This window comes from Cyphomyrmex costatus, unplaced genomic scaffold (genome assembly GCF_001594065.2).
Source record: "Cyphomyrmex costatus isolate MS0001 unplaced genomic scaffold, Ccosl1.0 scaffold241, whole genome shotgun sequence".
NCBI lineage: Eukaryota > Metazoa > Arthropoda > Insecta > Hymenoptera > Formicidae > Cyphomyrmex > Cyphomyrmex costatus.
The window spans coordinates 869,138-882,334 of record NW_017276489.1 but is presented as its reverse complement, the minus strand read 5'-3'; the positions used below and the strand labels follow the sequence as shown (position 1 = coordinate 882,334).

Sequence of the window (13,197 nt, the reverse complement as noted above, 5' to 3'; positions counted from 1 at the left end):
CTCTCTCTCTCTCTCTCTCTCTCTCTCTCTCTCTCTCTCTCTCTCTCTCTCTCTTTCTCCCCCCTCTCTCCACTCTTTTTCTTATATGTGCTTCGCATGTTGCGAACGGTCCCGGAACAGGGGCGCTTCTTTTCCTTTGCTTCTCTCTTCCGTTCTTTCGTCTGCTCGTGTCACTTTCTCACTCAATACGGAAAGAGCGGAGAGATCAAAGGAGGCCGTCGCTGTTAATGATATGCGACCCGCTGCTGCCGGGCAACTTAGAAACTCGAGAACGCAAGATTCGGGACTTCCTCGGAACGAACCACCGCGGAAAGTTTCTTTAACAATTCCTTCTCAAAGTACGAGTCGAAGTGATATAAATGAAGATGGAAAATGACGGTTTATATTATAAGTGCAACGGGTGCATTGCGATCCTTAATTCTTTTATTAATATTTTAAAAGCGGACTCATTGATAAACTTTATATTCTTTTTTCAACTATATAATTTATCGTTCTCGAACATTCTCAAGGACAAATACGCCTTTTTTCTTACAATAGATATTTAAAGAGGTACAAAAAAGCTCATTTTACATGAAATATATAAAGTACATAAATACATATATATAAGTATCAGATCAAACAAAGAAACGAGCATAAACAAAGATATTAAATTATAATAATTTATTCATAAAAAATTTGTCAATATTTTATTGATAAATTACTTCGATTTAATATCTATGTTTGCTCATTTCTTTAATCATTGATCTTATATTTATTTATTATTTTTCATCACAATTTCGCTAAAACAATTACGTAAAAGTAATTTATAAAAATCTGTCGATTTTTAATGAATTATATTTACATTAATTTAATACCTTGTTTGTACTCGTTTCTTCGGTTATCAATCTTATTTTTTGTTTTTTTTCTCACGATTCCGCCTACATTTTCAATTTCAAACGGGAGATGACAGGCGTAAGACCTTTGCGGTGGCGATACAAGTTCTCGCGTACCCTTCAGTTGATATAATTTGGCATTACAGTCTCCTGCGTTGTGCACCCTCGTTGCCGAAGGGTACGGCAGAGTCCACCGTTTCAATCGCTTAGGTTCGTGCGAATTACCGCCTACGGGCCTTTACGGCACATCAAAGGGAGAGGGGATTGTGAAGGCGCGCCCTATTCGTTTGTGCGGCCGTCTTAACGTATTCGAATCCCAAGGTATCTCTTTTTTCCGTCTTCTCCATAACTCCCTCTCTTTCGCTTTCGCTCTTGTTCGCGCCACCTTCACCCTCCGCACCGTGGAAAAGCAGCTCGTTGCTCCTCAAGCAGGCATATGGAAGGTGTTTGACGTGCTAGCAATTCGAGGAGAGAATGCGGGGCGATTGATCCCTAAAAGCCCTGAGGATAAACTCGCGCGTTTTTTTTCGCTCAGGAAGAAATATCTCTGGAGAGGGGCTGCGTGTGCGCACGAATAAAGCGTTTACTCAACCGGAGGTGCGCTATATTGACGTAAAATTTTTCTTTCAATCCTCCTCATGCCAATTATTTACTCACCTTCCAGCAACATCTTAATTTACTGGAGAATTAGTATTAAATATATGCATTATCAGTGTAGATGGATGCAAAGTAAAAATATATACCAATATAATAAATAAAACAAAATATAATCTATAATCTTAAAAGGTTCGTTTTCTAGCTTAACTAGTTAATGTTTTTGAAATTTAAAGTGAGATACATTCTAAAAATTAACAGTATAAACTTAATACTTTGTGGTGTGTCTACATAATTTTCACTGTGTTGGTTTACAACAAGTAAATTATCGTCAACATGATGTGTACTTAACATCATGAGTACAAGCATTAAATCTGCACCATGAAAATGTTAATATAAACATCAGAGGTTTTAAATTCATAAAAATGTTGATGTTAATTTAACACTAACATGGTAAGAATTATATAGACATTACATGGGTGTTAAATTTATACACCAACATTTTTTAGGGTTGATATATGTGTGACTTTTTGTGAAAGCAAAAAGAAAATTCTAGTACAGTCTAATGCAGGAATAAAAAATTGATCTAGTCTCTTAAATAAAACAATCTTAATAATAATAAACTCTAACAGAGAAAAGTGCTGAAAGTACTTTTGATATATTTTCCTACACAACAATAGCTTGATTCGACTACGCACTCAATTAATTATGTGAATCCCTTCACTTCTTGTTTCAGGTGGCGATTAAGATAATAGACGTCGAGCAAGGCAAGAAGGACTACGTGATGAAGAACCTGACGAGGGAGGCGAAGGTCTTGTCAATGCTGCAGCATCCGAGCATCGTGAGACTCTACGAAACTATCCGGGTGAGTGAGAAACGCTTTAGAATTGTAATCAGTTTAGAAAATTTCGACGATTGATCGAATTTCTTTACTTTAATTAACCGCGTCGAAAGTTTAATCGAGTTCTTAATGACAAAGACGATTCACCACGGTTGATCAACAAGATTTAATCGTGTCCATTGTGCTGTTATATAACGATCTATTATCCATCAAAAGGAAACTATGCTATTCCATCTCGTGTCATCCCTCTCTTAGTGACAGGTACTATCCCTCGAAGATCCTACGCTATTTTACTCTCGGTCACGCCATTCTCACCCGGTACATGACGTTTGTCAGAACGCCATGACAAATCGCGAACGTCTTGAAATTTCGGCGATGTCAGGGACCGAAATTTAACGTCATCCGACAGAGAGAGAGAAAGAATGATTCATCTTTCTAGATTTAATTAAACACACCATTTAGCTGAATTTATGAAGCAGGCTGAATGCGTATCAAAGTAGAAAAGCTTTTCACCCTTTAATCATTTTGCTTCATACGAAACTTGGGGTTCGAAAAATGTTTTCTTTTATGACCTCGATTTTGAAGTCTATCAGTTTTGCATGAATAAAGGAAAACCATATTCAGTCAAGGCGGGTCTTGATGTTTAATAATAGTTTTTATGAGAATTTTAACATTTGTAAACCTTGACTGAATATAGCCTTCTTCCCATATTTATACTAAACTAATAGACTTCGAAATTGAGGTCGTAACATTTTTTATGAGAAGTTTACAAAACTGTAAAATTTTATCTTGGTGTCTAATAATATTTTTGTTGGGAATTTTACAATTTTTTAAATTCTCGTGAAAGATATATCAAGCATTTGGGACATGTTTTGAGAATTTTATAAATTCACATAAAAAATATTATCGAACTCCAAGATCTGCTTTTACCGAATATGGTCTTTTTCGTTTATTTGTGTTTAAAATTACTCGACCGATTTCACAGAATATTGTCCATCAGTTTTATCAGTAATGTAGACAAATGGAAATCAACTGTAGATATAGTTTGATAGATTTCGAATCTTATACTGTATGTAGACGCATTACAACCCAAGTTTGTTCCTCACGAAATAAATGCTTATCTTCGTCTACAACGTCAGAAATTGATTTCGCCAAAATTAAATTGGTTTCAATTCGCGAGTGTAAACTTGGAAATTATTATTTTGAGTTACGATCCTTTCTGCGCCGATACAGAGGAAGCCCAGGACCGGTACCATTAATGCGTTGCATCGTACGTGACCTGGCTGCTACGGACGCGAACGTTGACCCAACACGCGGACTCGCGGGGCGCACGTGCACGCGCATACGTACGTACGCACGCACGCACGCACGCACGCACGCCACGGAGGTATACGGGCGGGAACACGGGCGAGAGGAAAAAAAAAGCTCGGGGAGAGGACTCTCGTATGCTTGTACGACGTAATTGAATTCATGTGTGGGACGTCGATATCAGAGGCTCTCCCGGCGGCGCAGCATCGCGCACCTCGTTTACTCTGAAAATTTTGTTAGTCCGCGCGCTCGCTCGTCACGATCGAGTTACGAGGACGAGGGTGTGTACGCGCTAGGAAAGATAAAGTACGTAGGAAAATATGACGGGAACGCACACGCCGCCGCGATAGCCCTTTCCCGTCTCTCCTCCGCGCGCGAGATTCGAGAATTTTGAAGCTCTGCGAAATATTCCCGCGCGAAATGAACGGGTGGCTGGGGTGGTCTGCCGATGTCCGACCAGAGAGACGTGTAAAATTTTTCAAGCTGGATACGTCGCCGGAATCATTCTCTGCATGTGGTAGCCGATGCACGTCGCGTTTTCCTTTCAACGTGTGACGCGACTAGAAAATTGTAATTTATGAGTTATACCGAGTTCATTTGTAAAATCTATGTTCTTAGTTCTTATCTACAAAATTCTTTTAAAACTGAATTCAATCAATCTAAACAAATCGTTCTACGAAATTGTAGCGAGCCAATTTATTCCAATTACCATAGAGCGCCCTTATTCATGTCTATTTGAAAGCGTCCTCCGGGAATAGATAGTTTTGAGTTGCATTTCCCGATACGAGGAAACATTCGAATACTTCAAGAAGCGTAGAGTGCAAATATATCTGTTAGAAAAACAATCGTTCCCACGAGCTTTCATAAATGGACAAACGAGTTTTGCGATTGCACCTTTCGATTCTTCTCTCTCGACGGAAATGATTTTATAGTCTGCAGATGGTATTACTTTCCACGTGCGTTTATAAAACGCTCGGAGAGAAGAGTGCGTCCTGTTTTATTTAAGCTATCCTGTCGAAGGGGAAGAGCTATCGGCGATGAGAATGCTCGCACCTGACGGCAAATATGATAATATCGAGACGAGATCCCGCCTCGTCTTTCTTGCCGTCGCTAAATTGGCTATATATGACGTCGCCTTATATCTCATTTCCACGTTGTAATCTTTACGATGGTAGAGGCTCGCCTAGGGTATCAGCATCTACGCGTGATTTCTACTACCGATTCCGCTAGATTCTTTGGAGCATCTGCGCCTGCATGCAGATCGTAAAGTATAGTCGTTTTCCAGGCGAGTCGCTTTTCTTAGGCTCGCCTGTCGATGACATGACTTCGACCGTTTTTAAACGATGAACGACGATAGTGTCAAGAGTCATTGAATATGTAAATAGCCCCACTTTTCCTTGTATTAATTACATTGTTCAACAAAAAGTCACTTATTCTCTCTGAAGTGCCGTAGCACATACCTCACAGATTTTTTTGCGCTGAACACGATGGCGTTGGTAGATATTTGTTTAGTACGCGTTAAGATTTTTAATAAATTAGGGTAGATTTTGGCTCATTTTATCTCAATCTTTTTTTCAATCTTTTAATCTGCTACGCAAATTTTGATAATGGCATCATGTTCAGTGCGAAATAATCTTTGGTAGATATGGCATTTTAAAGGTGAAAAGATTTTTTTTTGTTAAACTGTGTAGTTATGCAAAAAGTTTAAAATTGCAGCAACCATAATTTGATGAGAATAAGTCATACAATCATGAATTAAAATTTACTTAAAAGCTCTTGGATTGTAATTTTATAGATTCTGGGAACTACTTACAATTAGAAACAAATTTTGTTCTATTGTTAAAAAAATTTTGAAAATGGTCAAAAATCTTTTCTTTTTTTGCACTTTTCGTTTCATGTTAGTCAAAATCCTGACGTGCTAAGCAAATTCTCGTATTCAGCACGCAAAAATCTTTGGAACATACTATGATACTACAGAATATGGATGTTGAATAATATTTTTGATAGAATATTTTGACATCGCGTACCGTGCGTTTCTTATGAATAATTTATACAATTTAACAAAATATATAGGTTATGATTAATTATAATTAATATAATATAAAAATGTGTGAACACTATTTATGTGATTAACGCTATTAAAATTATTTTATGTACCAATAAATGTTCAAGAAGGATATAAATAAATATATATATATATATATATATAAAATGAAATGTAAGAAATATACATATTTTCAAATTTATGATATAAGCAAAGTGCGTGATAAAAAAAATGTCAGTTTACCATAAATTTACGATAGAACATAACGTAGCAGCGCAACAAAATTTCATACTCCACGAGGACAATGTATTGGCGACCATTTTTTGTGTCGTAAAGTTGCGGTTATTGCAGTGCCAGTGTAAAAGCGTACCTTGCAGTACAACATTTTAGGCAAAACCATGGCGTTTACAGTTTATCGATATTTTCCTGCCTGGTCACTACTAGATAGTTTATTTTATTATCCGTCATATATGTATATACACCAATTTCAGATTTCCATCCGTAAAACTTTTTAGAGAAACAGAGCTTATTTATTTATTTAATTTACTATTTAATTGCATGTCCTATCATGATATTACTAACATTTGAAATTTTCTTAAAAATTAAGACTTAAATTTCATTTATATATCTTACTTCTATTTCAAAGAAAATCATTTTATCTAAATTTAACTCAATTAAAATTGGGCATATCCCAAAATTACAATATTACTAATTATAACAATCAAGATAAAAAAATGTATTTGAATTATTTATTCGTACATATTAGTAACTTATCTACTTTCTACAAAATTTTCGCTATTTACACCATATTGTAATAACTTAAAGTATAGGATATACCGTTCTGAATCATTCTGTGCGTAATAAGAAAGCGTGCACACGTGACTGTCGATTTTACGAAGATGCATGTTCAGCGGTCAACGCAGTACTCATGCTCAGGATATTGGAAGAAAGCCGCTTTAAGCACCAATTAAGGTCATTATTGTCGGCCGACAGCGGCCGTAAACGTGCCGCTCGCGCGATTTTATGTCGGTACCAATGTTACGAGTCAACGAATCGGCGTAGGACTTGCCCGTTACTGATGTTCAACAGCGTCCCCTTGTTCGGGAGACGAAATCACTATAAAAATATACGCGTCGGCAACCGCATTTGCAGTTGGTTATACGAGTTGAAATTGCCTTGTTGTAAGTCTATGATGTCATCTTAGATAATACCGCAGGAATAATTCCAGTAAACTTATTTTCGTCTTGTCATAAAGCAGACCGTCCGAATACAAGATCAGGAAATCGATTATGGAAATATATTACGATGTGAACAAATATTTTAAATTTTAATGAACATTTATTTGAATTGTGCCTATTCAACATTTTCTTACAGTAAATAAATATTTATACTCAATAAAAAGAAATGATTAAATCGAATTAATGATTCTTGCACCAAATAAATATATTCATTCCAAATTATTTATTAAAATTTAGTAGATTTTTTCAGTGTAAGAATACAATTTATTATATAGAAAAGTTGAAGTTGCAAAATTTGCAATGACGATCCGCGTTTACTTTGTAGGCAACTTTCGGAGAAAGACGACGATTCAAGTGACCGATGGAAATGATCCAGAGATTCTGCCAGATCGTAGAATCGAGGGATACGCGAACGTTAAATTCACGCTAAAGAAAAGTCCGCTTTAAATTCTACTCGGGAATAGGATCTTATAACTGATGCACAGCTTTTTGGCACGAGTTGCGAAAACGATGCTCCATGCGCTTCTTGTTTTGCAAATGACTTCCACGTTCAACTCCTTTTCCATCTCGGCCTTTCCGTCGTGCTATGCCTACCCCTTATTTACATACACCGAATTTACGTTCCTGTTTTAACTCGTACCCGGTGATATATCGAAATCGGGTGTCTCATGTTCCACCCTGACTCCGGTTGATTTGGTTGGCAAGGTCTGTATGTACAAGTCCTCATCAAAATGAAACGGTAATTCTAGCCAAGCGAGATAGAGTGGCGTGTTTCTCTGATGAATTAACTTCGCAAGTGGTCTCCAAACTCCCAGAAATTCTCGTTTCGTTTCTATCGGTTAAGTTTCCCTTCGATCATCTTCAGCATGACGAATAGAATAATGCGGAGTAAAACTTAAATTAAGTGAAGTAATATTTTTAAAAAATTTATTTTGCAGTAATCAACTTTTCTAATAAAGTCTTTATTTGACATATTACGATTATTAACAATTTAAGAAATATTTATCAAGGAATTTTTATCAAACCTTTTTATCATGAATTTATTGTTTATAGTGAATTTTCTAAAACTTGTAAACTAACATTTCAAAAATTTTACAATAAATATAATAATTATTATCTATATATATATTTAAAACCTATATTTTAATAATTACTACATTTAAAATGTTATTACTGCTTAAACGAGTAGTGAAGTCCTTAGAATAACTATATCGTAGTAGTCAGCGAAAAAGAGAGAAAGCAAATTGAAAATCTCGTCCCGTCCGATCTCGTGCTTAACATGTGATCGTTAATACGCACGTGTGAAATTTATTCGGTTTTTCGTGAACTACGCGATTCATAATTAAAGCGTCAGGCTATACCGAATACACCGATACGACCAGTTCTAAAGAATTAAATAATCATCGGCATTCGGGGAACATCGACTCGCCATTGGCCAGGCGCGACGAATCGCTCCGATCGTAACTCGTCGACCACGCGTGAACGCGTCGCTCCCCTGACGTCGCCGCATGCATATTGTTGCATTAAGGTAATCGCTTAATCGACGAAGCCCACGCACGTGTTTCGCGATCGCGCGCGAAATTCGGGAAACGCTTTCTCGATAATTACGATGCGCCTCCGCCTCGCGGTGCATTTTAAATGCACGTGATTAATTTCGCGTGACCAGTCTCGCAGATTCTCCCCAACTCGATGCTTGTTGCTCCGTTTTCTCGATGCGCCTCCGCCTCGCGGTGCATTTTAAATGCACGTGATTAATTTCGCGTGACCAGTCTCGTAGATTCTCCCCAACTCGATGCTTGTTGCTCCGTTTTCAGCAGCGACTAAAATGTATGGCCCGGTGCTTCGACACTGGGCCGCGCGAAACGAAAAAAAAAACGAGAAAAGATTATACGCGGTGTATCAACGTTATTTAATAGAAGCGCATCATCGTGAATTATCCTTCATAAACTGCTTCTTTTTTGTTATGTGCAATTTACTCTTGAATTATAATATAATTAAGTCAGTCGTTTCAGAAACCCTATAAATTTAATTTTTAGAGAAAAAAAAGTCTAACTTTTAGAAAATTTAAAAACAGTCTAGTTTTTCAATTGTAAAATAATTAAAGATTTGTAAGAAAAAATGCTTTACTATCTCATATATTAAGTAAGAAGAATATATTATTTTGATCGTATTTTTACAGAATATTATGTAAGGAAAATATAAATCACTATATAAGTCACTGTTTCTCATGTAAACGACAGTTTTGTAGATTTGATATCTGCGAAAGAAAGACTTGATTAATGTAGTTTTTCAAGCAAACTGTGTATTTACTTCCCCCAATTCTAAATTCTCTAATATCTCCTCAATTTTGACAAAAATTAACTTCTAAAATGACCGATTTAGTTGTTGTTTATACATATTTCGTGAATTTTTATTAAATGCTAAAAATAATTAAATATAACTAAAATTCACAGCCTACAAATTAGTCATACTGTTATTCTAAAATTTTGATATTTTGTAATTTGAATGAATTCAGATTTCTTGAAGATATATCTAGCATAAGACATATCTTTTGTATCAAAGTTAATTAGCAGTATTGAAATTCAATAAATACATCGGGATTGCATAGATATTTTAGAATCTGGTATCAAAGACGGTACCGCGAGAATCTAAGAACTTAAAAGCCCAAACACGTCGTAGAATCTCCATGTTGTTGTACCTCCAAGACCCCTACGTCGCGTTATCGACGTAAATCGATAACGGTTTAATTTAACGACTGCTTGCAGTACGGATCTGTGTACTATCTCGTGACGGAACTCGCGACCGGCGGCGACCTGTGCACACACATTAAGGAGCAGCCGGCCGGTAAACTGGACGAGAACACGGCGAGGCTCTATGCCAGACAGCTGGTCGCCGCGCTCAAGCACATGCACTCGAAAGGAGTCGTTCACCGGTGAGTCATTCATGCTTTAGTCGCGTTGCGCGCGAATTTTCAGGCGGTCTTTCTCTGACAACTCGCGAATGGTCCATATGCGAAACTTTACAAACTTCTCCATATTAGTATATATACACAAATAATTAATGAAGATCACATTTTTTATCACAAAAGAAAATTTGATATAAAATCATACGAGGATATAGAAGTATTAATTCGAAAATTACAAGATATTTAATGTTGAATATTAGCAAAAGATAGGAGATGATATGATCAAATTTATGCCAAGAACCCCATGCTGATCTGATCAGAAAAATTGAATGAAAGGAAATGAAGATACTTTATAAAAGGACTTGCAGTTAACATATGATGTTCGTCGACGGTCGTGTTTCTACGAACGGTATAAATTGCATTTGAGATGCAACAATCTTACGAGGATCTGCCGAGCGCGATCATTTACCCGCGTCGTTTTCTTCTCCACGGTCTAATAATATTCAACCGCACGACGTGTCGTGCCTTTTTTTCCAGTTGGCCGCGGTGATGTACGGCGTTGGCCGGCCGTATCGTTTAAATAAAGAAATCGTCCGGCGTATTACACACGAGGGAACATTTGCGATCGCGACCCTGGAGAGCCCACTCTCTCGTCCGGCCCGTTTCGTGCGATCGCACCATGTCGATAACGACGCGTGTTCCTGTTTATTACGAGCGGAATTACACTCGCGAGGATCCTTGCCCGCGCGCTTCCTCGACCGGGAATGCTCCCTCGTCGGCCCGGTTAACGATTAAAAGCAGCTTCCTGAATTAATTGAACCGGCAACGGGTAGGTTCTCCGTGTGTTGCGCGTGCACTAATTTCGTTAGTGTTTAAATTTATCGCAGCGCGAATGATACCTACCTTATATCTTATATCCAAGGATTATCTCAAAAGCACTTATAGAAATAATTATTTCAAAACTCTGTCGACACTTTATATTAATATAAAAAAAAGTTAACGCTGTGAATGAAATTTGGAACACACGATATTATTTATCGCTCCTATTTTTTACCGCTTATTATATTTTCATATCATAATCTCTGTGTTGGAGCGTATTGCTAGCTCACGTACAAACGAGACTGCTAAATCGAAATCGCAATCATTTTTTACGACGAATCCCTTCACCCTTCACATTAGCATATAGGGTGTCTCGATAACTTGATATTTCTCTTTAATCGTAATATTGAAAACTCAATACAAAGATTGTCATTTGAATCTTGCAGTTAGTCTTGGGCCGGTATTCATATCGTCAATTTTTACATGCATTTAAGACTATCCTAAGGACAGTCTTAATACACATGATTAGGGTATTTGTGTATCCTGGAGCATTTTTTTAAATACTAATTATAAGAGTATCATGTAATCAAGACCAGAAATCAACCGCCCGTATGTACCAATTCCGGTATTTAAATATTTATATACAATTTTTAATACATAAATTTCAAATATTTTTTGAAGATATTAAAATATATGTGAAAATCACTCTACAATTTTTATATAATTGTAAAAGTAATGAAAATTAATCCTGATAGCATACCTTTTTTTAGCAGTTGCTCAACAATATATTAACTCTGTTTAGTTATCTAAAAAGTACAATAAAACTACTTAGGATCTCAATCAAGATATAATTATTGTCTGCGATTACTGCGTACAAAAGATGCATAAAATCTGAACCCATTTACTAAACAAAATTATGACATATAGATGCAGCATTTGGTAAATGTTTCGCTTTACACAGTCAGCCTCAACATCCGAGTGACCTTCATCTTGACCTTGACCCTCAAGAAGGTCAAGATCATTGACCATTCCCGTCGCTCGTTATTCGTTGGAAAGAATTATTAACCGAAAAGATTTAAAAAATAACATACTATTTCTACGTGTATTCTGCGTACTATTTACTTCGACTTTCTACGCGATTTATTAATACTAAACAATAACTGAACAGGTGTCTAGTAAGTTGCACATATTTTAATTAGGAAAACTGCTTCAGCTATTGAATAAAATTTTTATTAAGTTCTTATATCTATTTTCTACGCAATATTGCAACTAATAAGAACACAGTAATACTATATATACAGACAGTAACTGAATGGATATCTAAGAAAATTGCATACATTTTCCAGGGAACAATCAAAATATTAAGCTAATTGTAGATTCGTATTATCATTCCAGCGAACAAGCTAATGTTATTTATCATCATTTTTATAAAAATGATATCTTTAACATCAAAGTGATGGCTAACTAACTAGCATCAGTTTATTTGTTATGATGTGTTAAGATATTATTTAATTAAAAAATGGTTTTAAAAGAACGGTCTTGGAATTAATTCTAAGCAATCGTATCTGCAAAAACTGTGAATATCTGAAAAAATATTCACTGAATATTCCATACACCCTGTATATCTCGCGTGCATTAGCGTTTCCGGCGTAGGAAGATCGCAATATTTCGGCGAGAGTTGTGATGTCGTATGCATCACCCGGGAAAGGGGAACCGATGACTTTCAACATTTTCGCGAGGAAGGCGTCGCACCGTTTCCCCAGCGAAAGAGAAGGCGTAATGACGCACGCACGTGACGCGTTACGACGTGGACCAGTAGTTCGCTTTCGTTGCTCACGAAGGTTCGGCGAATATAAAGCAGCTGGCAATATGGCGTACGACACGGCAGTTTGTTTTCGTCGAAAGCGCAAAGTCTCAATCTCGGATGATGGTGATAGATCGTCGCTCTCACGGACTCGCACGTTGCGGATAAGGGGGGCAGCGAGGGGAGACGGAAAGGGTGTTGGACTGTGAGGGATTTTGCAAGGAGGGTTAGGAAAATCGCTATAAGCGATCGCTTAACCCCTCGAGAGATTAGCCCGTTTCTCGTTCGCGGAGGGAAAGGGGGGGGAGGAGAGAGACGCAACGCTTCCTACTAATGGAAATGGAGAAGATTTGATGCTAAGGATAGTTAACGATCACTGCCCGCGGATTCGTTCTTTCTTGCCGCGCTATATATTCTTAGATTAAGACAAACGAAGTCAGCAGTTGCTTCGACTTGCTTCTGATAAAGAACGTTCCAGCTCTTTTCCCGGCGCGCCCTACATTATTTTTGTGCGATAGTTGTTTACCTTCCTAGAATTATCCTTCTTAATAAGTTACGCGATACATTTGTGACTAATGAAAGTCGATATTCTTGATTGAAGTTCCCTACAATCATTTAATCGAATTCTAAACAATTCATCACAGATCCCAGTATATGTTGCGCTACAAGATTAAAGATGTTTACATAGAATACCTTCTATTTTCGTAAGAAAAATAACAAGGGAAATTGATAAATAACAACGAAGCACTCTATATAACGAGATCTTTAGACG

The 13,197-nt window shown here is 37.0% G+C and overlaps 1 protein-coding gene across 1 annotated transcript in view; it reads left to right on the top strand.

Moving 5' to 3' along the window:
* The first annotated feature begins 942 nt into the window (after positions 1-942).
* The window catches only part of LOC108774253 (hormonally up-regulated neu tumor-associated kinase), a 48,596-nt gene continuing 36,341 nt past the window's right edge, over positions 943-13,197 (top strand). Inside the window, exons 1-3 of the mRNA XM_018540315.1 lie at positions 943-951; positions 2,203-2,331; positions 9,663-9,829. Coding sequence (XP_018395817.1) covers positions 943-951; positions 2,203-2,331; positions 9,663-9,829 — 305 coding nt within the window. The remainder of the gene's footprint in view (positions 952-2,202; positions 2,332-9,662; positions 9,830-13,197) is intronic.